At 41.0% G+C, this 27,452-nt stretch overlaps 1 protein-coding gene across 1 annotated transcript in view; it reads left to right on the top strand.

The window, feature by feature from the left end:
- Positions 1 to 27,452, top strand: part of PHEX (phosphate regulating endopeptidase homolog X-linked) — a 272,352-nt gene that overhangs the window by 21,354 nt on the left and 223,546 nt on the right. The window contains exon 3 of the mRNA XM_036746177.1: positions 6,081 to 6,242. Coding sequence (XP_036602072.1) covers positions 6,081 to 6,242 — 162 coding nt within the window. The remainder of the gene's footprint in view (positions 1 to 6,080; positions 6,243 to 27,452) is intronic.

Here is a 27,452-nt window from a genome sequence, read left to right as displayed (position 1 = left end):
CACAAAACGTTCCATCTCCTGACTTCAAGCATTTTCATTAGCTGATCTCCATTCCCAGGATGCTCTGCTTCTCCATCGTCTTCTGGCTTCCTTTCCCTTCTGACTTTAGGTCTCGGCTAAAATCCCACATTCTGCAAGAAGCCTTTCCTGATTACGTCTTTCCTTCGGAGATTATTTTTAACTTATGCATAGCTTGTTTGTACAGTTCTTTAAATATTGTCTCCCCCATTAGAGTATAAACTCACTGAGAGCAGGGACTGTTTTTGGCTTGTTTGTTTTTTGCTCTTCTTTGTATTCATAGCACTTAGCCCGGTGCCTGGCAAATAGTAAGCACTTAGTAAATCCTCTTGTCTTGACTTCTTTCCTTTCAGTCTTTTCTCCTCCTCTTTCTTCTTCATTCTTGACTTTTTAATGATTTCATCAACTACTGAGTACAGTTATCGCTTCTGTGCAGGTGATTTCCAAATGTACGTGTATGTGAGTGCGAATACATACATGTCCTGCCAACACCTCAAACATATCGTGTCCCAAACTGAACTCATCACCTTCCTCTCCTATACTTATTTTGTCTTCAAATTCCCCTATTTCTGCTGAGAGCACTACCATCTGTTCTGGCCTAACCCTAACCTAACTAGGTTGCAAATGTTTGAGTTTTCTTTGACTTTTCCATCTCTCTCATTTTCTATATCCAATCTATTGTTTTTTTGGGGGGTAGGGCAATTGGGGTTAAGTGACTCGCCCGAGGTCACACAGTTAGTACATGTGTGAAGTGTCTGAGGCCACATTTGAACTCCAGGGCTGGTGCTCTACTCACTGCGCCACCTAGCTGCCCCAATCCAATCTATTGTTAAGTCCTGTTGATTCTATGTTGACGTCTCTCACATTTATCCTCTCCTCTCTACTCATATTTGACTTCAGTTTCAACTTCAACTAAGCCCCTTCTGTATACCTGACACTATGAGAGGCAATAGGGATATAAAGAGGAAAAACAGAAACAAAACCAAATCTCTGTTCTCACCACCAGCCTAGTTTAGGCCTTCATCAGTAAGTAAGTTCATTGAGGGAACTTATTTTTGTCCTTGGATGTCCCATGCCTAACATAGCATCTCTTTGATAAACGTGGAAATGAATTGAATTAGAATTTTTGACTAGAAGTCTTTTTTTAAAAAATTATTTAATATATTTAGTTTTCAGCATTGATTTTCACAAAAGTTTTAATTACAATTTTTTCCCCATTTCTATGCTCCCCTCCCACTCCAAGATGGCATATATTCTGGTTGCCCCGTTCCCCAGTCAGCCCTCCCGTCTGTTACCCCACTTCCCTCCCATCCACTTTTCCCTTCTTTTCTTGTAGGGCAAGATAAATTTCTATGCCCCATTGCCTGTGTATCTTATTTCCTAGTTGCATGCAAAAACTTTTTTTTTGTTGTTCTTGTTTTTGAACTTCTGTTTTTAAAACTTTGAGTTCCAAATTCTCTCCCCTCTTCCCTCCCCACCCACCCTCCCTAAGAAGGCAAGCAATTGAACATAGGCCACATGCATATCATTATGTAAAACCCTTCCACAATACTCATGTTGTGAAAGATTAACCATGTTTTGCTCCTTCCTAACCTATCCCCCTTTATTGAATTTTCTCTCTTGACCCTGTCCCTTTTTGAAAGTGTTTGTTTTTGATTACCTCCTCCCCCCATCTGCCCTCCCCTCCATCATCCCCCCCCCCTTTTTTTTTAATCTGCTTCCCTCTTCTTTCCTGTGGGGTAAGATACCCAATTGAGTGTGTATGGTATTCCCTCCTCAGGTCAAATCCAATGAGAGCAAGATTTACTCATTCCCCCCTCACCTCCCCCTCTTCCCTTCCTACAGAACCACTTTTTTCTTGCCACTTTTATGTGAGATAATTTACCCCATTCTATCTCTCCCTTTCTCCCTCTCTCAATATGTTCCTCTCTTATCCCTTAAATTGATTTTTTTTTTTAGATATCATCCCTTCACATTCAACTCACCCTGTGCCCTCTGTGTGTGTGTGTGTATATATATATATATATATATGTATATATGTATGTATATACACCTACACATATACATACATAGACACACACATATGTATATATATGTATACACACATATATATATGTGTATTCCTTTCAGCTACTATGATATTGAGGTCTCATGAATCATACACATCATCTTTCCATGTAGGAATGTAAACAAAACAGTTCAACTTTAGTAAGTCCCTTATGATTTCTCTTTCTTGTTTACCTTTTTATGCTTCTCTTGATTCTTGTGTTTGAAAGTCAAATTTTCTATTCAGCTCTGGTCTTTTCACTGAGAAAGCTTGAAAGTCCTCTATTTTATTGAAAATCCATATTTTGCCTTAGACCATGATACTCAATTTTGCTGGGTTCTTGCTTTTAATCCTAGCTCCATTGACCTCCGGAATGTTGTATTCCAAGCTCTTTGGTCCCTTAATGTGGAAGCTGCCAGATCCTGTGTTATCCTGATTGTTTTTCCACAATATTCAAATTGTTTCTTTCTGGCTGCTTCCAGTATTTTCTCCTTGACCTGGGAGCTCTGGAATTTGGTGACAATGCTCCTAGGAGTTTTCTTTTTGGAATCTATTTGAGGAGGCGATCTGTGGATTCTTTCAATTTCTATTTTACCCTCTGGCTCTAGAATATGAGGGCAGTTCTCCTTGATAATTTCTTGAAATATGATATCTAGGCTCTTTTTTTGATCATGGCTTTCAGGTAGTCCAATAATTTTTAAATTATCTCTCCTGGATCTATTTTCTAGGTCAGTGGTTTTTCCAATGAGATATTTGACATTGTCTTCCATTTTTTTCATTCCTTTGGTTCTGTTTTATAATGTCTTGATTTCTCATCAAGTCACTAGCTTCCACTTGCTCCAATCTGATTTTTAAGGTAGTATTTTCTTCAGTGGTCTTTTGGACCTCCTTTTCCATTTGGCTAATTCTGCCTTTCAAGGCATTCTTCTCCTCATTGGCTTTTTGGAGCTCTTTTGCCATTTGAGTTAGTCTATTTTTTAAAGTGTTGTTTTCTTCAATATTTTTTTCAGTATTTTTTTTTTGGGTCTCCTTTAGCAAGTCATTGACTTGTTTTTCATGGTTTTCTTGCATCATTCTCATTTCTCGTCCCAATTTTTCCCCTACTTCTCTAACTTGCTTTTCCAAATCCTTTTTGAGCTCTTCCTTGGCCTGAGACCAGTTCATGTTTTTCTTGGAGGCTTTTGGTGTAGGCTCTTGCACTTTGTTGACTTCTTCAGGGTATATATTTTGGTCTTCTTTGTCACCAAAGAAAGATTCCAAAGTCTGAGACTGAATCTGGGTGCATTTTTGCTGCCTGGCCATGTTCCCAGCCAACTTACTTGACCCTTGAGTTTTTCAGTGGGGTATGACTGCTTGTAGAGCAAAGAGTACTTTGTTCCAAGCTTGAGGGGATGCGCCGTTGATTTCAGAGCTATTTCTATATAGCCAGCTCTTTTACCCCAGCACTCCTCCTTCCTCAAGAACCACCAAACCGGACCTGATGCAAATCTTCAGCAGGCTCTTCACTCCTGCTCTGATCCACCACTTAATTCCTCCCACCACATGGGACTCAGGCCCGAAGTAACTGCAGCTGTAATTCTGTAGCTGCACCTCCCCTGCTGCCCCTGGGGCAGTGTGCGAACTCTGTCCCCCGCAGCTTTTCCCACTAACCTTCTCTGTTGTGTTTGGTGTTTGTGGGTTGAGAAGTCTGGTAACTGCCACAGCTCACTGATTCAGGGTGCTAGGGCCTGTTCTTCCCGGCTCCTGGTCTGGCTGGTCCTGCTGCCTCCCGCACTGAGCTCTGCTCCCCTCTGCTCCATGTGATAGACCTCATCCAGCGACCATCTAGGCTGTCCTGGGCTGGATCCCTGCTTCCCTCTGCTATTTTGTGGGTTCTGCAGTCTAGAAGTCTTTTAAAATCTCATTTTCCAGACTGGACAGGAGGGCTAGTCAACTAAACTTTAGGAGGTTTACCTCAATTGAGACAGACTCTCATTTTTCTCAAATCTATCCATCTTTATCTGAAAACCAATGGTTTTTCATTAGCTAAAATAGAAACATCTTCCAGAACTAATTACACAAAAATAGTTTCTAGTGCCCTAAAATAGCATCGATCTTTGTAATTTATGAGTACACATATTCAAGGTATCCAATAACTATGCTGGCAGATAGAGCTGGAGTACTGGGTGTGGTGGCACATGTCTGTAATTCCTGCTGCTGAGGGAAGTTGAGGCTGGTGGATCATTTGAGCGCTAGAATTTTGAGCTGAAATAGGCCTAAAGGTTACATTTGGACTCTGTTCTATACCTGTTTATAGGATGGGGCATATGGATGTTTGTGCATGTGTGTATGTATATCTGTGTGTGTGTATACAAAGCTGTGACTTCCTCCATATAAAGAACTCTCCATGTGGATACTCTCACACTAAGGCAAATTGCAATTCATCTTCTACTTATAGTCTTCAAGAGTTGTGGTGGGGGGCACTGAGAGATTGTGGGAATTGCTCAGTCATATAGCTAATATGTGTAACAGGAAGGACTTGAACCCAGAACTTCTTAATTCTGTCTATGATACTACTTGGTGTTTTTGTTTTTAGTATTAGTAAGAGAAAGTCAGTTACCGTTGATCTCACTGCTGTTTTATGTGAGCGTAAGCAAGGGGGGTTCCTCAGTCTTATGCTAAATTGTAAACATCTGAAGGATTAATCTCCTCTGAATGCTTGTAATTCCTGGCTGTAACACATTAGGTGATGAGTCACAGAAAGGTTTTCTCACCCTCTGGCTCTGAGCCAAACAGGTGCTGAGTTTCAGGGTGGTATGCCCGTGGGCTCTCATGCCTCTCTGCACTGAGCCAAGCAGGTACTGCACCTGTGGGCCCTCATGCCTTTGTGGGCTCTAGCCAATCAGGTGCCGAGTAGAACTATATAAATAGAGAGCATTGAGAAAATGAGAGTGAAGAAAAATGAGCCTGAAGAAGAAAAACAAGTGTGAAGAGAGAAAATGAAGATGAAGAAGAAAATGAAGATGATTGATGAGGGTTGAGTGTGAAGAGAAAGTGGGTGCGATGGGCTTTAGTGGAACTGGGATAGTTGTACACTGTTTCCCAGTTGTGTTATTTGTGGTAGCTAAAGGTCCTATAAGAGATGACAAAGGAGCCAAGGGAGAAGTTTCTTTTGAACTTCTCAGAGCCAAGGCTATGGCCAGAGGCTGAGCTGAAGTGGAGTAGCCCCTCCCCCTGTGAAGCGAGACATGGAACAGGAATGGAGAGCTGCCTGCCTCAGGATCCAGGCAGGAGCAAGGAGGGGTCTGCCCACAGACCTGCAGCCCTGGTCAAGATGAAAACTTTATTGTTCAGCAGCCCCTCAGGCCTTGAAAGTAAGGGCTGGAGCAGTGTTAAGGCTTGGACTCTTCGGCTCATTTGAGCATATGTGCACCTAAGAGTGCCAGGCGGGAGTCTGCAACGGCAGTGTGGAAGAAAGGACACACCCCCAAGAGGACTTTACTTGGACACTCTGGATTGAGGGGATGGTAACCTACTATGACCTAGGGGTGGAGAGTATTATGTTTTCTGCTACTCCTGGGGATGTGCTATGTTTAGGAAAGGCCCTGGCCTGGGGTCCCCGATTGTATAAACAAGTATTTTGGGACAGTATGTTATACACCCAATGATATGTTTGGTTTAAGGCCATGTGGCCACCTTGGTAATAAGTTATGTTGTTATGAATTGGGAATTCTTTCTCAAGTGTGCTGTGTTGATTGGCATTACAGTTTATCAAACTAATACTCCAAAAATTTCAGTTAACAATGACAAAAGTGGTGGCAATGTCAGCATCACCACCAAATCTGTACTCAGCCTTTACAGTACCCAGGCATGTCAGAATGGAATAATTAAACGCAATGAAGTTCATTCTCACCAGGAGAGTAACAGTTAAGGCTAGAAACATTGGCGGAGCTAAAATATGCATTTTTGTGAAAAATATGACACAACATCCAAAAATGCCAACCCTGTAATTTATTTATTTATTTTAAACTTACAGCGGCTGCCATCTTGAGCAAAATAAATCAGTCTGTGGATCCCTGTGAAAACTTTTTCCAGTTTGCCTGTGATGGCTGGATAAAAGATAATCCCATTCCAGAAGACATGCCGAGCTATGGAATTTACCCTTGGCTGAGACGCAACGTTGACCTCAAACTAAAGGGTGAGCTTCTCCTGGGTCTTGGTGGTCTGCTTTACAGGGGAATGTTGACCAGATAAACAGAGGTTCTCTTTTCTTCCTCGTTCTTCTGTTGTATCCATTCATATTTTTCTCTTTTGAAATCTTTCTCTTCTTTCAAGTCCCAGTTGAGATGTTGCCTTCTTAATGAAATCTTTCCTGATCTTGTCTACCATCTGAACAACATTTTCTTTTGCATATGATCATCTGCCTTGTGGCATACTTACATGTGTATATGACTTATTTTCCTCTGATACACTCTGAGAGTGTATTATTTTGTACCTCCAGGGCCCTAGGACAAGGACTAGAACAGAATAGGCTCTTAATATACGTTTATTGAATGGAATTGATTTGGGGTTACTGATTTTAATAGATGAATTTCCTGACGTGCTCCTTTTAAAAATATGTAGTAACTAAAAGAAGGTATATGGATCTTCAGATATAGGCTAACATATCACTTCGGACAGTGGATTTTGGTTGGCTGTGATGACACACCTGTGTAATTCTTGATGTTGGGATGGCTGGGGCTGGCGGATCACTTGAAGTCAGGAGTTCTGAGCTGCAGTAGGGCTCCAGTCGACTGGGTATCTGAATTCAGTTCAGCACCAATATAGTGAGCTCTTTGAGAGGGCGGTTCTACCAGACTGCCTAAGGAGTGGTGAACCAACCGAGATTGGAAATGAAGTGGGTCAAAGCTTCTGTGCTAATTGGCAGTGGGATCAAGGCTGGGTGAGATAGGGAGACCTAGTCTCAATGTGCCCCCCGCCCCAAACAGCATAGTAGATTTAGAACTGAAAGGGTCATTAGACATCAATTAAATGACTTGCCCAAGGTCACAGAAGTAGCAAGCCATAGATCAAGGTTTGAACTGAGGTCCTTTGACTCCAGATACAGTACTCCTCACTGCTATATTTCCCCCCGGCACCACTTTTGCATTACTGGAAATGTTACAGAGATAATTTTTTTTCAGGTATGGGTTAGACTAGCTGGCCTTTTCAATTCTCAGTGAAATAGTAGTATATGATCTCATGAGTATTCTTCTTTGTTAGTTTTAATGACTAGAGACTGAAAACTATGACTTGTATTTAACTGGGGAGCTGGGACAATGAAACTATAACCATATAACAATCTAATAAAGCAGTATATCCTGCATTTACCTCATACTCAATATGCGATGTCCTTTAGGGTAAGTGGTGCCTCTTACTTATTGTCTTCTGGTTTCTCATGGCTTGCAAAGTGTACTTAACACCTCATTATGCGTTCTTGGAGTTGTGGATCGGGTTTTTAAGAACTCTGGATGACCTGAGCGAACATTTGGCAGTTGGTAAACAAGATGCCTGTTCATATGGTTCTTGTTAAATTATGAGATATCCCTGTGGAGCCCCGCTCCTCCGAGATGCTGCTTATTATATTTATATAAATACATGTAGCACTTGGGCACCCCTTCTCACACAAAGGATCCTAGAAAATGCTGTTCCAAGTTCCCGGTACTTTGTGGGTCAGGACACCCACTCAAAACCATAACTCCCTGAGTTCTAACCAATGTGTTTATTTTTATCGGACAGACTGAGTTCACTAGTTCACAGCCAAAGGTATTTAATCAAAGAGAATGCAAATACAGTGACATTCTTACTAGTGCAAGAGAGCACACACATAGAAGGGAAGGGCATAAACATTCCTATAGCACCTACTACATGCCAGGCACGGTGCTGATCTCATTTGACAGACAATACATATGACCAGGAAATACATATTTAGGATATATCTGTAAGGAACATGTGCAACCATGGAACACGTTAGGAGAGGCGCACACCAGAAACCCATGTGGTTGGGGCATAAATGAGGAGTGCACACACATACACACACACACACACACACACATACATGCGCAAACACACATGCTGGGATATATGCCAGGGCAACTCAAACCTTCGCTACTACAGAACTGCTGTTGTCCTTTGGGGATATCTCCATTGACTCTCTGTTGTTCTCTGATGAGCATTGTGTCTCTGTTCTCCATTGATTTCATCGTCTCTGGTTAGATGTTGCATCTCCTCTAGCCATTGTGTTGTCTCTGCTAGCCATCTCTGGTCATTGAGCTTTTGAACTCTGCCACCATCTACAAGGAGGGGTGGTTAGAAAGCCTCTCCCTGACAAGGGCAGATTGAACTCTTTAGTGCGGTGAACCACCACCCTTAGTCAAGGCAGCTTACAAAAGCACGTCAGAATGCCCCAGGCCAAGACTGAATCTATTTTTTGACTGCCTGTGTCTGGTGCTGGTTCAAGGTCCATGATCCCATGTGATTGAGAATTAGAAGACTGCTTGTAACTTTCAGTTATCTCTTTATGGTGATTGTGCACCCTCAAGATCCTTTTTGGACTTCCCCCTCCCCGCCAAAAGCCCCAGAGGAATTATGGGGAGGCTCTGATTATAAAAACCAGCCCAGAAGAACCTCTTTGTCATGCAAATGATCATAGGATCATCAATTTAGGGCTGGAAGGAATCTTAGACACCCCTGAGTCCAACCCCTCTCATTTTACCAGTGAGGAAATTAAGGTTGCAAATGGTTAAGTGACCTGCCCAGAATCATGCAGTCAGTCAATCAGTCAGCTAGTCAACTGTGTGCCAGGGACTGTGCTAAGCACTGGGGAATACAGTGAAAGGCAAAAGGCAGACCCTGATCTCAAGAAGCTCACAGTCTAAGGGGGGGTGCTCATACTCTGAGGCTAGTGCACGTCTGAGGCAGGATCTGAGCTCATGGCTTCTTGGCCCTAAGCCTTCTATGCCATCTAGCCATGGATTAGTGAAATTTAATCAGAGCAAAAGACAAAAGAAGGCGAAGTGATTGCACATTTGCCTTGTGCCTTTCTGGCCCACACTCCTGTCTGTATTATGGGACTGGTTAAGACTCAGCTTCTGTGTTATGGGTGTTCTAGGCAGAGGTGCTTTTCTACATATACACCTATACTTACACAAATATGGTGAGGGGAGGGAAAGAGAGAGGGAAAAGGGTGGAATATTGGTGACGTCCCAGTGTAGTAGAACTCCTTCATTAGCAGGTAGCTTCCTTTGGGGATAAGCGTGCTAATATAAAATCCTATTCTCCACTCGAGAAAGCAGGAAGCTTTTCAGACATGGAAAGCTAATTATTCTAAGACTACAAAAATAGGAAGTTTTTTTTAAACCATGAGCATGAGTCAGGTCATGAAACTGAATCTGCCACACCCACAAAGGGTATTGAAGGTGTTGTGAAGCCTCAGTCTCTTGTCTTTCTTTCAAGGATAAAGACTGAATATGATAATGTCTCTGGAAAGGAACAAGTATTAAAAAATTAGTTAACAAGAGCCATGTTTACATATCTATTGTCTTTTGGAGGGAAGGCACGCGTCCAACTTTTCTTTCTGGAGTTGAACCTCAGTTAATAATAGGCTAGGTCAGAAGGACGGTTCTTAACCAGGAGTGAAGTCTGGCTTGAAATCACAAATGATTAACCTACACAAAGGATCAGAGCAATAGATTTGCTAATAATTCTTCCCTGTGTAGGATATTAGTTCAAATTTCGTCTTCTGCTTTCTCCTCCCTTTGCTTTCCTCCCCCTTAAAAATACTAAAGGAGGGGGGAAAAAGTCCACGTGGCTTCTACATACCCTCTGGTAATCTTTTAATCTTTTTTTTCTAATTAAAAACATATATAATAAGCTCCTGGAAGGCATGGACCAGGAGCTTATATTCAGTTACTATATACCCTCCCCCAATTTTATTTATCTTTTTATTTTCTTTAGTGACTAGCACATAGTAGGTGCTTGATGATAAAAAAAAATGAATGGAATTGTAAGTAATCTCCATCTTTAAGTATGGGGATTAGAAAGTGTTAAAGGAAAAAAAAAGAAAACATTAAAGGACTTTTTAGGATTTTCCCCAATAGAACTGAAGTCCCTTGGGGGTAGGAATTTTTTTTTGTCTTTGTCACCCCAGTGCCTTGCACATAGTAGGCATTTACTGGATTGAGATTTTGTCATTTAGGAGTAAGTACGATCCTTGAAATGCTTTGAAATGGAAGCCTACTATAAATATGTTGCTTCTACATGAATGAAAAATAGAGCAAACATGGCTTTACGGCCTCACTATAAAATGGAGATCACTTCAGCTCCTTAAGACTTTCTGGCATTATAGGAAACTTATGTAGCCAGTTTTTTTATTTTTTTGTTTTTTTTAGTGGTTTGCCCAGGGTCACATGACTAGCCAGTTTTTTAAAAGTGCTAATCCAAATGGCATCTCTCTTTTAGTTTTATTTTATTAGACCTGGGATTCCACTGGTCAAGGGATTTCACAGTGAGAAAATTCTTTTTACCAATGCAGATCAGCAGCTTCTCTTGAAATTTATAGTCTGTTACTTGGGGATGCTGAATGAAAGTTAAATGCCTTGCCCACAGCCAGAAGGCTAGTTTGTGTCAGAGGTGAGATTTGAACCTGACTAAGCCCTAATCTCTGGGTCTAGCTAATATACCAGGGTGTTTTCCATCCCTCTTTTTTATATCTTTATTTTTTTATTCTTTTTCCTTTTTGGAGGGGGCAAGGCAGGGCAATTGGGGTTAAATGACTTGCCCAAGGTCACACAGCTAGTAAGTGTGCTAAGTGTCTGAGGCTGGATTTGAGCTCAGGTCCTCCTGACTCCAGGGCCTGTGCTCTACTCACTGTGCGGCTGCCCCTGTATCTTTATTTTTAAAAGTTATATTTAGTGTTCTGTTTTTTACATTACAATCATTTCCCAAAATTAGCTCTGTTTTCTTTTTCCTTCTACCCACACCCCTTCACTACCACAGAATCTTCCTCTGAAATAAAGAAAACTGGGTAAGCAGCCTCGAGGCCACAGGTTCCCCACCCCTAGTAAGGAATTGCCACCGAGAGGTTCGAGGCCTTGAGCAGGATCACACAGCCAATGCAGATGTGTCAGCATCAGAAACGGAATTCCTCTGATTCCAAGACTACCTCTCTACCCGCTATCCCGTGCTGTTTCTTCCTGCCAGTTTTTATTAGGAAATGGATCCCCTCTCTGGCAGGTCGACAAGTTTATAGATAACTCAAATTTAGGTAGCATTTCAAGCTTTAAAAATACTTTTTCTCCTTATCTTTTGAAATAAATTAGTGTGATTGTTAAATCATAACTTTACAGAGGAAGAAACTGAAGTCCAATGAGGTTAAGTGGCCTGTTGTCTTAGGGCGGAGCTGGGTTTGAATCCAACTGTTGTGACTTCAAGCTTTTCCCACTTTGACATACTGTCTTCCATAGGAGTATCTTGAGGTGAGAATAGAAAAATAAACACAAATGCTGGTCAGTGGACAGGCTTGAATGCTTCCTGTCTCCTCTGCTGACTCAGGTGCACATTGGACCTTTGTTTTCATACCTTTAAAAAAATCTGATGCCCTTATCCTTTTCTCATAGGTGAGAAAAGAGCTCATATAGTCATGCCTGCTAAAGACTAGATTTTGGTGGGCTCCAATGCTTTATAAATATCATACATCTTAAAAAACAACACAGTATTCAGTTACTTTTCCTAACCCTTAACAAAAAGACAGAACATCCCAAAATAAAACACAATACAGCTGATCAAAAGAATGCCATTTTCTTATGGTTGATTGAAAATACAAGGAGTCGACTGTTCAATTTATAAAACGGAATGAATTTTACAGACTTGGTTGATGAAAAGTTGTCCTCTATTGAAGTCAGCAGCTTGGTTTAGTGAATCCTTTCTTTAAGTGGAATATAGGGCTTAGAGTTCTACCTGGAAAATAAAATCATTCTTTGAATCCTTCGAAGAGGAAGGCCAAAGGACACCAGGAGTTTGGCAGGTAAGTGCTTTGCTCTGCTTGTATCAATTACCCAAAAGAAAACTACTTGTCTTCTTATCAGGATATCACAGTGGCACAAAGTTACATTCTCTGGGAACAAGTTGGTGAAGATTCAGCAAAATTAGGACTTAGAAAAGCCTCTGGCAGGACTGTGACCTTGTAATAAGGAAAATCTCGCCTTTGTGTCAAATGGAAATGTGGTGTGGGGCAGAGGGTTGGGTTTGGAATCAGAGGGTTGAACCTGGGTTCAGCTCCTGACTCTTCTGCTTATGGCTCTTGGGCCCTTAGGCAAGCCAGTCAACATCTGGGTCTCAGTTTCCTGATGTGAAAAACAATGGAGGCTCTCAAAGTTCCTTCTAGCTCTAAATCTTTAATACTGTGATACTGCATAAGAGATATATGGTGTCGAAGGTTCAAAATAAATCATCCCTGATACCAGCTGATGGGAGAGAAGCCTGAGTTCAAGTTAGTGAAAAGTCTGAATTTGGAAATGGTGCTCTAAAATAAATAAACACCCCCCCCACTCTCCTTTGAAGAACACAATTAGAACTGATGGAAGGACTGCAGAGTTTGGCCTGTAGAGGTCTCAGAGCCAGGGGAGAATTCATGACAACGTCTGGAATTGCTTTTCACAAAGCTGAAAATAATCCTACAAGTAGTTAAACGGGATTCCTAAAATCTTGTTTATAGTATTTACTTGATTAGCAAATCATTTTCTGAGGCCTCATCCCAGCTCCTGCCAAATATTTTCACAAGACACTTCTTCATCTCTGGACCCTGGGCATTTTTCTTGGTGGTCCCCCATGCTTGGAACTGGATCCTTCTTCTCCTCTGCCTCCCGGCCTCCCTAGTTTCCAAGTCTTGGCTAAAATCCTAGCTTCTGCAAGAAGCCCTCCTCTGTTGTTCTTAATGTTAGAGTCTGAAATGATCTTCGATTTAGGTTGTATATATCTTGTTTGCGCATAGTTGTCTGTATGTTGTCTCCCCTGTAAGACTGTGAGCCCCTTGAAGCTAGGATTGCTTTTGACCTTTCCTTATAACCCTTTCGTTTAGTAAGGTGAGTGGCGTATAATAGGTGCTTATTAAATGCTCACCGACTTGACAAATTTAGAGGGAAGGGGTCCAAATTAATGAGGTCTGACTGTATAGGGGGCTGTTTTACTCAATAGTCAAGCTGTAATAAATTGAAGCTCTCCATTGACTTCTCTGAAACAATGGAGGCTGGAGTTGGCCTAATAAATATGGGTTTCCAGAAAGACATTCCCTAAAATACCTCTGTGCTGTGGTCCCTCCTGGCAGTCTGGTGAAGCCTATGGCCCCTTCTCAGAAGCATGTTTTTCAACGAATAAAATAAAATATGTAGGATTAAGAAGGAAACCAATTGTATTAAAATGGTTATAATTTTTTTTTGAAGTTTGGAGACCCCAGGTTAAGAGCCTAAAGGGAGCTTCCTTTTCTAACGCAAAGTACAAAAACCAGGTTTTTTGAGCTGCGTTCAGAAGTGGGTCCTCCCTTTCCTCAGACCATAGCCCCGGCACCACAGTCTCAGTGCAGCTGTTCTTCATGTGGCTGCACAGGAAGCAATAAATTGTCAAATTACACAAACCTTCTTGATGGTTATTGCGTGTGTAGAGAAGCGCGTGTGAAGATCTGTGTCTGTGTGTCTGAGATGCTCAGCCCGGGCTTGGACCATTTTAGGCATCTTATCCCATGTCCAACTTGCTGAGAGCCCACTTCTTGTGTGTGGGGTGATGTGGGGAGGGGGGAGGTTGGAAAAGGGAGAAGTAGAGTGGAGTCACCGCTCTGTTTGGGAGCTGTCTGGATTTGATTTAATTCAGGTGATTGGCTTCCAATAAATCAGATTTCCTCTAAAGCACCTGGAGAAGATAGAAAAGCTTCCTTAATGCAGGGCAGATTTTTATGGCCTGGACTGAGGGGCAAATGGATACTATCCAACGTGCCAGCGAGGTGGAGCCCTGAATTTGGGGTCGTTCCTGCTCAGTGATCCATTGACTGTGTGACCCCAAGCGATGTTCGTCTCCTCTTCGCACCTCAGTCATTTCACTCATAAAATGGGCTTGCGGAGGCAGCTAGCTGGGGCGGCGAGTAGAGCGTCGAACTCAAAGTCAGGAAAGCACAAGTTCAAATCCCGCCCCCGGCAGTTGGCAGCTCTGGGACCCTGGGCGAGTTCCTTAAGCTCTCAGCCTGTCTCCTCCTCTCCAAAATGGGGATAATAATAGACCTACTTCACAGAGTGGTTGTGAGGACCAGGTGAGCGAACCTCTGCAAAGCGCTTTGTAAGTCTTAAGGCGCCACGCAGTGTGTCCCAAAAGTCCTAGTGCAGGTATGACGCAGTGAGCTTAAAACTGCTCTAGGACTTTTGGGACATCCTGTATGTTAGCTGTTTTCAGTAGTCAAGATGACGTGTCAGGTCTCTTCTAGCACTAAATTGATGGGTCTATGGCTCAATCGTGGGGCAGTCTGTTTGCTGGAAGATGGCATTCTTTTGCATAAGTAGACTTACATTTATGAATAGAGCTCCCTTCCCTCTTCATGTGATTCCTACACCCCTTCCCGACCGCGGCAATATATTCCTTTGTACCCACTGCCAGCTCCATCATTCTTTATTAGAAATAGGGTCATGGAAATTCATAGATTTTCAGAGTTGTAAAGAAGATGGGGGCCTCTAGATCAACTCCCTCATTTTAGGAACATGGCAACTGAGACCAGGAGACTTTAAATGAGCTGTTTTCTAATAGTCACAGTGCCCTGGTTCCTAGTGGCATCTGCCAGCTAATTTTGGCAACAGCCTGCTCAACATTTTATGTGGATACTGCCAATACTCTGAATTATGTCCTTTTTTTCTGTTTGGGATAAAATACATATACTTCAAATAGGTTGGAATGAAAGGCAAGCCATTCCTCTGAACCTTGCAACAGGTTCCTATGGATACTGTGTGCATGTATGTATGTATAGATATGTACATATACATACAAAATACATATATATATATATATATATATATATATATGCCTTTAAGTTACTTGACAGTATCATTTCAAACAATTCAATATTTAAGACTTTTGAAGGACATAGTATACTTTCCTTAAAGTCAATTATAGCACTTATTTGTTAGAAAATTTTTGCATATATTAAAAAAGTTCCCCAATTGCTTAAAATTCATGATATGTCCATAGATTATCTATCTATCTATCTATCTATCTATCTATCTATCTATCTATCTATCTATCTATCATCTCTATATATCTATCTCTCTATCATCTATCTCTCTATCATCTCTATCTGTCTATCCACCCATCCATCTATCTATCCATTCATCTATCTATCTATCTATCTATCTATCTATCTATCTATCCATCCATCCATCTATCCATCCATCCATCTATCCATCCATCCATCCATCTATCCATCCATCTATCCATCATCTATCTATCCATCTGTCTATCTATCCATCCATCTATCTATCTATCTATCTATCTGTCTGTCTGTCTATCTATCCATCCATCTATCTATCTATCTATCTATCTATCTATCTATCTATCTATCTATCTATCCATCTGTCTATCCATCCATCTATCTATCCGTCTATCTATCCATCCATCCATCTATCTATCTATCTATCTATCTATCTATCTATCTGTCTGTCTGTCTGTCTGTCTGTCTATCTATCTATCTATCTCTCTATCTATCTATCCATCCATCCATCTACCTATCTCCTCTATCGGCATGCCTGGGATTGAAAGACAAAGCTTGGAACACCAATGATTTTCCCGACTGCGCCGATGACCCCGTCAGGCTTTGGCAATGGTCTTGGGATGTCTTGATGACCTGCATGTCTGAAGCAGTCCTTGTGTTTTGGGAGGTTTGAAATGTTCAGTGTCTTGTACTTGATGTGTTTGTTATTATTATCTTTCTGTTCAGGAAAAAGGAATAAGGGAGAGGGCAGAGGGACAAGGAAGGTAATGAAAATGGAGTAGAAGAAAGAACTCTAGATTTGGAGTCAGGGAGCCTGATTCCAATCCTGCTTCTCCTACATAATACCTCAATGACCTGTTTTTTTTCTTGTAGTTTCAGTTGCTTTTCAGTCGTGTCTGAGTCTTTGTGACCCCATTTGAGATCTTCTCGGCAGAGATACTGGAGTGGTTTGCCATTTCCTCCTCCGGTTTATTTTACAGATAAGGAAACCAAGGCAAACAGGGTTAAGTGACTTGTCCAGGGTCACACAGCTATTAAGTGCCTGAAACTGGATTTAAACTCAGGAAGAAGAGTCTTTTTGACTCTGGGCCTGGCATTCTATTCACTATACCACCTACTTACCCAATTAGATGAAGTGCAATTGTTACAATGTTGTCAAAACCATGTCAAAGTAGCTCCACATTGCTTAATAAGTGTATGTTGAAAGAATGAAGACCCTTATCTTCTCAGGGTCTCAATTTACTCGTTTGTAAAAGTGAAGGGTTTGGAATAAGTGATCTGTAAAATTCTTTCAATCTTTCAATTCTATGACCCTAGATATCAGTGAAAAAGGGCCATGCCCAGGCACTTTGGGGCAGCTACGTGGCACAGTGAGAATAGTATTGGGCCTATAGTCGGGAAGACTCATCTTCCTGAGTGCAATCTGACCTCAGACACTCACTAGCTGTGTGACCCTGGGAAAGTCACTTAACTCTGTTTGCTTCCGTTTCCTTATCTATAGAATGAGCTGGAGAAGGAAATGGCAAGTCATTTCAGTGTCTTTGCCAAGAAAACCCCCAATGGGGTCGCAGAGGGTTGGGCATGAGTGAAAAATGATACAACAACAGGAGGCTTTGAGTCTACTGTGTGCGTGTGCGTGTGCGTGCGCGTGCGTGTGTGTATGTGTGTGTGTGTATGTGCGTGTGCGTGTGGGTGTGCATGTGTATGTGTGCACGTGTGCATGTGCATGTGTGTGTGCACATGCATGTGCGTGTGTGTGTGTGTGTGTGCACGTGTGCGTGTACACACAAGTACACTTAGGCTTAAGTCCTCAGAAAAAAGTAAAAAGCATGAGGATGGTAATGTATCTCATTCAGATTCCTTTATCTTAATAACTCAGAGGTGCCTTGTGACTATCAGGAATCTACAACCTCTCTAATGTTTAAAATTTTGATCAATGTGCAGTTTAGAATCCCTAAAGACTTTGTACCCATGGCAATATGATAATATCAGATTTAAAACAAAAGAATAAGGATATTATTCCAGCGACCAATCAATCAACATATTACTTAATAGCAGCGTGAAATAGTAGCAAAAGATGCTGGATCGGAGTCAGGAAACTAGGGCTCGAATACTGCGCCAGCTACAGGTTTTATGCCCCTGGTAAAGTGACTTGATTGCTGATGACTCAGTTTCTTCATTTGTAAAATGAAGATAGCAGTACTTACCATGTCTAATTTTCAGGATTGTTGTGAGGAAAGTGGTTTATAAACCTTTATGATGGTGACTTTTTATTATCACTGGGGGCACTGAATCTACATGCTGTTGTCATGTCCAACTGTAAATGAAACCTGAAGATCTAAGTTGAAGCCAGATGACTGGCCAGCTTACCCATTCTCCTTGGAGAGACAAACAAATGAACTGGCTGAGCGGGTCTGAGCATGTGTCCAAAGGCAACAAGGAACACCATTCCATGGAACACTCAGTCGTCTTGCCTTCCCGTACTCCTGAGGGGTGCACGCAAAAGGACCACAGTTTAAAAAAACATAGCTCATGAGCCAACACCTCATGCTGAAGACGAGGATGGAGAGCGACTTTAGGAAGATTCTCCAAATGTATTTTGATTCTGGAGCATTCAGATGGCCAACAGTGAGACCTAGTGGAGAGAAGGCTGCATTTGGAGTCAAGAAAAGGGTGTTCAAAACCAGCCTTTTTCACTTACAAACTAAGTGTCCAAGAGGAAGTAATTGAACCTCTGTGTGATCCTTAGTCAACTCTCTAAGACTTCACTAAGTCATAGAAGGGTGGTGATCTGTGTCAGTGGAGTTCCTACACTGGTGACATCAATAATCCTTGACATTCTAATGTATGCTTGAAGAATTCAATGCAAAGGTGGGCACAGGGGAAGATGGAGAAAAATGTGTTAGAAAACAAAAATATGGGGGCAGCTAGGTGGCGCAGTGAGTAGAACAACAGCCCTGGAGTCAGGAGGACCTGAGTTCAAATCCAGCCTCAGATACTTGACACACTTACTAGCTGTGTGACCTTGGGCAAGTCACTTAACCCCAATTGCCCAGCCTTCCCCCCTACAAAAGAAAAATAAAGGAAAGGAAAGAAAAGAAAAGAAAAATATGGCTCTAGACCAAGAAATGAAGAAGGCAAGAGGCCCATGGGCTATATAGAGACATGGTGCCTATATTATAGGAATATAGTCTTCAAGAAGAGAATTGTGAGGTTCTAGACATGGAGAATACTAAATAACACTCAAATGAGTCTGTAATCTCATCAATTCAGAAATTTCCTGCAATTGTGCAGATTGCAATCCATACCTGCCCATCCTATGTAACTTTTGTCCACGACCTCCCAAAAGTTCACCCCACAGGGCTCCCCCAAGGTGTTGGAGATCTTCCTTACTCTCTCCCAACATTGCAAAGGTACCAGTGGAGCACTCTGGCTGTCCACTTGTCACTCCTCAGCCTTGCCCTGTCTCCAGCCCATTTTCTCTCTGTATTTATACAACTCCTCGATGTTGTTCTTTTCTCTTTCAGTGTTGCTTTTTGGTCATCTGTTGTAACTAGCTTGTACCTGCCTGGTGTTTCTCTGTCGCCTTCTTTGTGATACTCATTTTTAGTTATTTGGGGGCAGAGTTGTTCCATGCCTCGCTGCCATATAGCAACACTGACGAAACAGTAGTGTGCCAATAATAATGCTGCTGCTGGGCCCTGGAGAGCCGACCAATCCTCCTCCATTAAGGATCGCCTCTTGGCTCTGGTCTCATGGACTCATGGAACTGGGTTCACACTCGGGGTGGGGGTGGGAGGTTGGGGTCTGGTTTCTAAAGAGAAAGGTCATTTTCCCCCTTCGTTGTCTGCCTTTTCTCACCCTGATCGTGGAGACTTGGGGGGAAAATTCTTAGATTTGACTCATAATTAAAGTCTCCGCAGGCAGCTAGGTGGCTTAGTGGATAGAGCACTGGGCTTGGAATTAGGAAGACTCATTTTCCTAAGTTCAAATCTGGCCTCAGATGCTTACTAGCTGTGTGACCCTGGGTAAGTCATTTAATCCTATTTGTTTCTGTTTCCTCATCTGTAAAGTGAGCAGGAGAAGGAAATGGTAAACCACCTCAATGTCTTTGCCAAGAAAACCCCAAATTGGGTCACGAAGAATCAGAAATAACTGAAATGACTGAACAGTAGCAGTAGGGTCTCTTCACAAAAATAGAGAAGAAAATACTCAATGTCCATTGAAAATCAGGTATAGGACAGCTATTTCTCTCTTTCCTCCATTCCTAAGAAATGAGAAACACAAAAGACTCACAAGCATGCACTGACAGAAAAAAAATTAAACGTGCACCAGTAACTTTTACTTACGACTATATTTTCCTGAGATGTTGAGGCAAATGGCAGGACATGAAATAGTTTATGGGGCTGCTGGAGATTGGCCCTTCATTTTTAAAACGATTCATTCCAGGTCCATACCTTGCCTGAAGGCCAGGGAGGGGTAGACAGTCATTCTCTTGCAGGTGGCCAGCTTCTCTAATGCACCAACTTCTCCAGCTCTTTGTCAGTTTCAAATGAGTGATCCAGGAACCGTGTCCTCTAAAACTCCTAAGGTTTCTACTAAGGCTGGAAATATTTGTCTCAAGAATTTTAACTGATGCAAAGCAATTTACCCGGTGAGAAGGCCCAAAGGGCCCAGGAACTGCCTCGGCCAGCAAACACTTGTCTTTCTTTCCAAGTAGAGAGACACGGCAGCCTAAGGCAATACTAGTTTAACATATAAACTCCTTTGTACGACCTTATGGATGAGAGTGGTAGGAGGTTATGGGAAATATGTCATCGTAAGATGAATAATAATAATAGCTAGCGTTTATATAGTACTTTTAGGTTTGTAAAATACATTTTATCATATTTTATCCAGTGGAAGAACCACGGAGGAAAAAAATGAAAAATGGATTGCAAATAGCTTGGCATGAGACCAATTTCAGGACTCATGGACATTTCAGGAACATTCAAAGATGAATTTGGAGGGACAACAAAACAGATCAAAACAGAGAAGGTTGGACAATATTTCTACTAAAGATGATTTTTTTTAACAATGAGGATGGCTCCACTGTGCTTCAACTCTAATATCTTATTCTGTAATGTAATAATGAAATGAAAAGGCAGTAACAAAAAGAAGACGAGAAGAACAACAGGACCAGACAAGATTTATCAAGGGAAAAGTCTATGTTCAAGGTAGCATGATATTGGGAGCCACTGAGGGATCAGCGTTCAAGATGTCTGAAAGACAGGAGGGTACGAAATGCTTTAAAAAATCAAGATTCGCATTACCGCTAAAAAAAGACAATTGAGATCATCGATAACTGTTGACACATGATACTGTCTCATTTCTTCAGTATTTGTGTGAATTATCTATAGATGTACCAAGGATATCTTTGATGAAAATATTATAAGGGGAGAGGCAGACTTTAGCAAGTAACAGTCTGTGGTAGAATATGGTTTTTATAGTCTCAGAACTGACTGAATGACCCTAATGTTTTTTGTTCATTGACAAAAAGAACATTTGACTCAACAGAATAAAATTCAGCCTTAAAGACTCAGTCTAAGATTTTTTGGTAGATTAAAAAAAGCTGGATGATTTTTTGATTATTAATATAGTGGCACAATGGTTAGAGCACTAGGCCTGGAGTCAGGAAGACTCATCTTCCTGAGTTCAAATCTGGCCTTAAATACTTACTGGCTGCATGACCCTGGGCAAGCCTTGTTTACCTCAGTTTCTGTATATGTAAAATGAGCCGGAGAAGGAGATGGCAAACCCTACTAGTATCTTTGTCTAGAAAATCCTAAATGGGTTCACGAAGAGTTGGATGTGACTGAAGATAGACCGAACGGTGTCAACAACAATGTAAAGTGAGGCATAAAATGGGGAGATATATGCTAACCAAAAATGACGCGGCAGCGGCAAACTTTCATGGATTATGTCCGGCAGAATCTAAATGGAAGACAGGTTCCGTAGAGATAATGAAGACTTCTCAATGACTCCAATTATGAATGTCACAGTGCTGATCATGTTGAGCTCCAAAATACCCAATACATCCCAAATTAGATTCACAGTCATTCAAAAGAGTTTGATCTACCAATTCAAAATGGAAGAACCAAGTGAGTAAAAGATGCCTCTGGTTCAGACTGTGATATGTATATGGATGGACAGATCATTGTGCTAACTGTTCACAGAACACAGATTATAGACAGAGACTACAGAAGAACAATAAACTGGTCCAGAACTGAGTAGGGGGAAGAGAGGAGGCCGGACTGCATTTAGGAGGCTGTGCTGTGTTTTCAACAACCCCAAATTTCATCAAGAAACAAAGAGAAATCCCTTCTAATACAAGAAGATTCTTCTGTTGACATGGCTATGGTTGCAAATGATGGATTGACTGTAATCTTTGGGCAGTAAAAACTTGTATCACCCAAAGAAAAGCAGAAAGATGTATGTCAGAACAACAAAAACAATCCGTATCCAGGAAGCGGCTTGATAGATTTTCAAAAGACATCTGGAGAGAAATGGAGGTGGACCTGTCATGTAGGGAGAGTTGGAGATAATGGACAGATAGTTTTATTGCTATGTTGGTACCTACCTACAGTTTAGAGACTTTGATAAAGATTGGCAGTATGTCAGGCAGATCCCTGGTGGAATATTGATGGGAAGGCATGAATACAAATTGCACGGGATGAGGAAGCATCGATGAGCTCCTGTCTATAGTAATAGAAGACATGCTTACATCATCAACATCATGGATCCTAATGGGAAAAAAGCCCTGTAAGTCCTCAGATTTGGGCAGGTAGTCATGGATTAGACTGAAAAAGAATGACTGAAGAAATCAGATCGTTAGTTTTAGGAAGCTTGATTGAGGACATACTATGGTTCATTTCTTATAGAGTTACATATATGCATATAAAGTATACATGTATCTATACATATAAATACAAACATGTATATACACATGTGTATAAAATTTATTAGTACGAACTCAACAAACAGCAAACACGATAATTTCCATTTTAAAGAATGACAGGAAAGAAGATTGTATGTGAATTTGCAAACTTTTATTACATAATTTATTTTTAGAGATTATATTATACATTTAACATGGCAGTTGCAAAACTAATACTGCTCGTCACTCTGTGTCACTCTTTTGGTTCCTGTCATGACTTCCTTTTGGTTATTTCCTAGGCCATCTTCATAGTTGGGCAGTTAACACTTTCCACAATTTATTTGCAGCCTGTTTCTAGCCGTTTTTCTCATTTCATTTGTCTGTTTACCCCGTGTGCCAACTGGCCGTCTCTTGCCTTTGTCTGTTCACACAAGCTATTCCCCAATGACAAGAATGCCTCCTGTTGTCATTTCTTCTGGTAAAATCCTTTTCCTTCAAAACTCAGATAAGGCACTACCTCCTACAGAGAGCCTTCCATGATCTCTTCCCTGTTCGCGATCAATCTCTTAACAAGTTTTCCCAGAGGACTTTGTCCAGATCTCTCTTTGCCCTCTAATTTGTACTATGCTTAGTTGTCTGTCATATCATCATTTATCCCAAGTAGAATGTCAACTTTTGGAGGACAGGAGAAATTTCAGCTTTGTTTTTGTGTGTCTTTGCCCTTGGTATTTAGTGTTTGCTGAACTCAATCAAATGGAAGTCTAGAAGGAAGAGAGAACTTGTGAAATATTTTGCATCTTGACAAGGCTTTCTTAGTTTTCTGGAAAAGGGAGAGTTGACCATGATGCCTTTAGTCAGTGTTGGCAGTGTTCCTCAGCTAGCCCTGTTGATATTAAATTGCAACCATCAACAGCTGAGCTAATTTCCTCATTTTGCTCAATTTCCTCTTTCTCCACCATTTCAGTCAGGGAGACGGAAAAATGTGAAGTCTGAAAGAGAGGGTTGTATAGGGACAAGCCGGTGAAATGAAAACAAATGGTGCGAGCCCACTATTTAAATTGAGGCCAGCTGGGTCAGTGTCAATCTAGAACACCTGAACAAGAGACAAGGGCAATTGGGCTTTGGCTGTCATGTGGGGAGCCAAAATTATCATTCTTTTTTAGAGTATGCTCTTTTGGTGCATGTGTGGGAAACCCTGGGCGAGGAAAGAAGATAGTTTGGGTTCTGGATGATTGCACAGCCACTGAACCACAGGCTGCCCACAGGCTGCCCACAGGCCTGCTTGGGCCAGAACCACTGTTGTCTTCCTGTTCTGCCAGACTTGCATTCCGAGAGACTTGATGGGGGACAATGACATCTTTTTCTCACTAGAATATTGCAACCTCATCCTTGCTCTTTTTAAATAATTTCATGGTCTATTCTTTTATTCAAAACATGGCTTCAAAATGCCTGACCATTATTATTTTCAAGGACTGAAATTATATTCTTCAGAAATGATCACATTTTAACTATATGTAATTCCATTATATTATTTTTAGCTAGCCTAAATATAAGCAGTCTTTTATATTTACCTAGCCTAAAATTAAAATCAGTCTTCTATTCTGAGGCCATACAAGTACTGGAGGGAAGTCCCTAAAATGTTTTAGCAATAATAATGTTTAAAAATATTCTTCTGAATAATTCATTGATGTTTTACCATCATACCCATCAAAAGAGGCATTTTATTCATACTTAGTTGTTTTAAGAATTTCACTAGATCACTTAAGGTCTCCATGTGTTCCTAGAACCCCTGTTTCACAACCCCCTCAAACTGTAGCCAAGGATTGTCCCTGGAAGGGACTGGATGATGTTTCTTTGCTTATGCAATTCAGCCCCATTGTTCTGTGTTTGGATTCTGGTTTTACCCTGTCTGTATAATTATCATTTTGATGAAAACCTTTATAGTGCTAAATTTTATAGTCTAGATGTGATGTACAATAAAAGATTCCTTAAAAGAGCAAAACCTCAAGACTTATTTAAGTCTTGTTTATTGGCACAGAGGAAAAAATTTTTTTTTCTTTGAATATGCTTTTTTTTTTAAAGTTCTTTCCCATTGTTTCCAGCTTTCCTTCCTCTTTCTTCAAGTTCCCAGGGACTTTGAATTTATTGTGGATTCTGCTCATAAGTACAGATGAATTACATGCCAGTTAATACCACATTAATTCATCTTGAGTAATAGCACCTATGTATAGCTTTCATTGAATTAGTAATGATGGGCTGTTTGCTTTATAGTGTCAGGGGAACATTTCACGGAAAAAAGGCACTATCCGTAAGAGAAATATTAATTATGTTCTGTCTGGATAATAGCTGGGCAGGAAGAAAATATGTTTGTTTAGGAAGACACATCAGTGTTGATGTTTGCACAGGGAGAGATATTTTTTGAAACATTTATGGGCATTTTAATTTATAAAATGAGAAAAGGGTTTCTTTTTTCATGAATAAGGAAACCAAAATGGCATCAGAGAGAGGTGGGGAGGGTAGATGGGCAGAGAAAGAGGAACCTTACTAGTTCACTGGCTTACATTCACAGCTGGCAAGGCTTCCTGGAGTGAATACTCAGGAGCTTGAATTGAAATGATTCTGCTACCCGCTGATCTATTCTAAATTTTTAGCTAATTCACCAGCATAAAACTTGAGTAATTCTTCACATTTCTTTTACCAAGAAAATTATATACATGTATATACTATGCAGATATACACGAATAGGTACATGTGCACTGTACCAGGTAGCAGAGATGCCTTGGGTGTCCTGGAAAGCAGCTGGGTGTAGTGGATAGAAAGCTACCCACAGAATGAGGAAAATATGTGTTTAAATACCACCTCTATCAAGTATTTGATGGAAAACCTGTGCTAAATCACGTCACCTCTCAATGCCCAGACAACTTATGGCTGTAAATGATAGAGGAAGTGACATCTGCATGGGTAGAGGAAGTTCCCTTCACCAATGAAATCACAGGTCCATTCTAGTATACGTGGGTGGGCTGCCAGGATCTACTGGTACTGGCCTGACCATAGTGGCAGAAGTGGAAAAACAGGAGGAAATTGTGGTGGAGCTGAGAGCCCAGAAGGGCTTTGGTGTCTCACCCTCGGTCTCCTCTCTTTACATGGTGAGTGTCACAGGCGAGGTTCATGTGTACCTGACACTGCTGCCAAGCAAACATTCTACCTCCTGGAGTTATTGTGGGGATCGAGGGAGATGACATATGGAAAGAGCTTTTCCAACTTTAATGGACTATTCAGATGGTAGGTGTTGTTGTTGCATTTAAAGCCTAACTGAAGGAGAGACCCCTCTCAATTACCATAGGCCTCCGAAGGCTTTGGCACAAGGGCTTCATTAAGATAAATGGACCTTTCAGAAGTGGTAGAGCAATGATTTGTCCCGGAAAGGGTGGTGGGTTCATGCTTTGCGAGTACTGTACTGTGAGGGTCTTCCCCAGAACTAGGTTCTCTTTAGTTCTTTGACTCAGGTCTTTGCTTGGGTACGGTACTGTGACACAGATATTGAGATTCCTCTGGGTGGGGGGCTCGAAGAGTCTTCAAAGGCATGATGTCAGCTTCTCTCGTGACTGGTAGAAAGATGTTAGGAGGGGAGAGTCTGGCTCCCAATTCCTCATTTGCATATTGGGAAACTGAGGACCAGAACACTATAGAGAAGACAGTTTACTTAGACCCCACACTATGGGTAATGGAGCCAGGAATAGGACTTACTCCTCCTGATACTTAATCCAGTGAAGGAAGAGTGGAAACAGGGGTTAGTTGGGAAGTGGCTTTTTTAAAGCCTATGTTTATAGCGTCTTTGATGCCACTTTCACAGACAGGGGAGGAATCAGGAAGTCTGGAGCTCAGATTCTCTAGAATCTCGGGGAATTTGTGGTTTACCTACACTTTTCCCTGCCTCCCTCCCACTTCCAATATAACAAGGATTATATTTTAAAATAACTGATTGGTACATAGGTACATACACACGTGTGTATGCATTTATACATGTAAATATGTTTGTGCACGTGTGTATGCGCATATAGGTGAATATGTAGACAGAGATGTATATTGTATGTATGTACATAAACATACATACACATATACACATGTGTGTATATATACACATATGTATATACATACATATACACACATATACATATACATACACACATATACATACATACACACATAAATTTTTGCCCTCTTCAGGGGATTTTGCTAGCATGACTTCAGGGCATTTCCTAGCATTACTTGTCTTTTAAAGTCAAACGCACTGCATAACCTTCGCACATTTGGCATACTGCCCCATGAACAATAACAATTCACCTTTAAAACATAAGCTTGTGAGGAGGAGCTGAAAGTACTGAGCAGATTCGAGGCAAACAGACCAAGGTGACTAAAAGGGTGGGGTACAAAACCAAAACCTAAAAATACTCTATTTTAGATCCCAGGTGGAAAATGCACACACTAATTTAAAATGGAAGTGGAGACTGAGAGATTGAGTGAGGGTAGGATAGGAACATATAATTTAGTCTGGCTGGCCTGGAGTGGGAGTGGGAGGATTTAGGTAAAATAGAAGTGAAGGAATCATATAGATTATTTTCTTTTTTTCTTTGAAAATGTTATTTGTGCCTTTTTTTCTTATATCATAGACATTTTCTGATATACTTCTTCCTCACAGAGTTCTCCCTTGAAGCCAAAAAAAGCAATTATGAAAAACTAGCTGACAGTGACTGCCTAACAGTGTATACGACATTCTGAACCTGTATCTCACCGTCTCTTTGCCAAGAGGAGATGTTTGTTCAATTTTGTTTTGCTTTCCCCACATCTGTCCTCTGAAATGAAGATTGGTCATTGCAATTCATTTGAGTTGGGTGCCATTTAGAGTTGTTTTCATTTACATTATAATTGTAATCATATATGTAAGTATATGACATTCATACATATATACAAATGTATATATATTGCTCAAAATGTGAGCATGTCTCAACTCACTTTTTGTATGAGTTCTAGCCATGAGACTTTTGTGTACTTTACAAATCTTTGGTCTCTCTTTTGCCACATATTTTTCAGTATTTTCCTCTATGCCCACTTTTACACAGAAGTAATTTTAGTGTTAAAGCATTTGGAGGGTCTTATAGATTTCTTTGTATTCTTTTTCTGCCCTCCCTCTTTATTCTCTGAAGCATGTTGTT

Source organism: Trichosurus vulpecula, chromosome 2, assembly GCF_011100635.1.
Source record: "Trichosurus vulpecula isolate mTriVul1 chromosome 2, mTriVul1.pri, whole genome shotgun sequence".
NCBI lineage: Eukaryota > Metazoa > Chordata > Mammalia > Diprotodontia > Phalangeridae > Trichosurus > Trichosurus vulpecula.
This window is presented reverse-complemented; position numbering and strand designations above follow the sequence as displayed.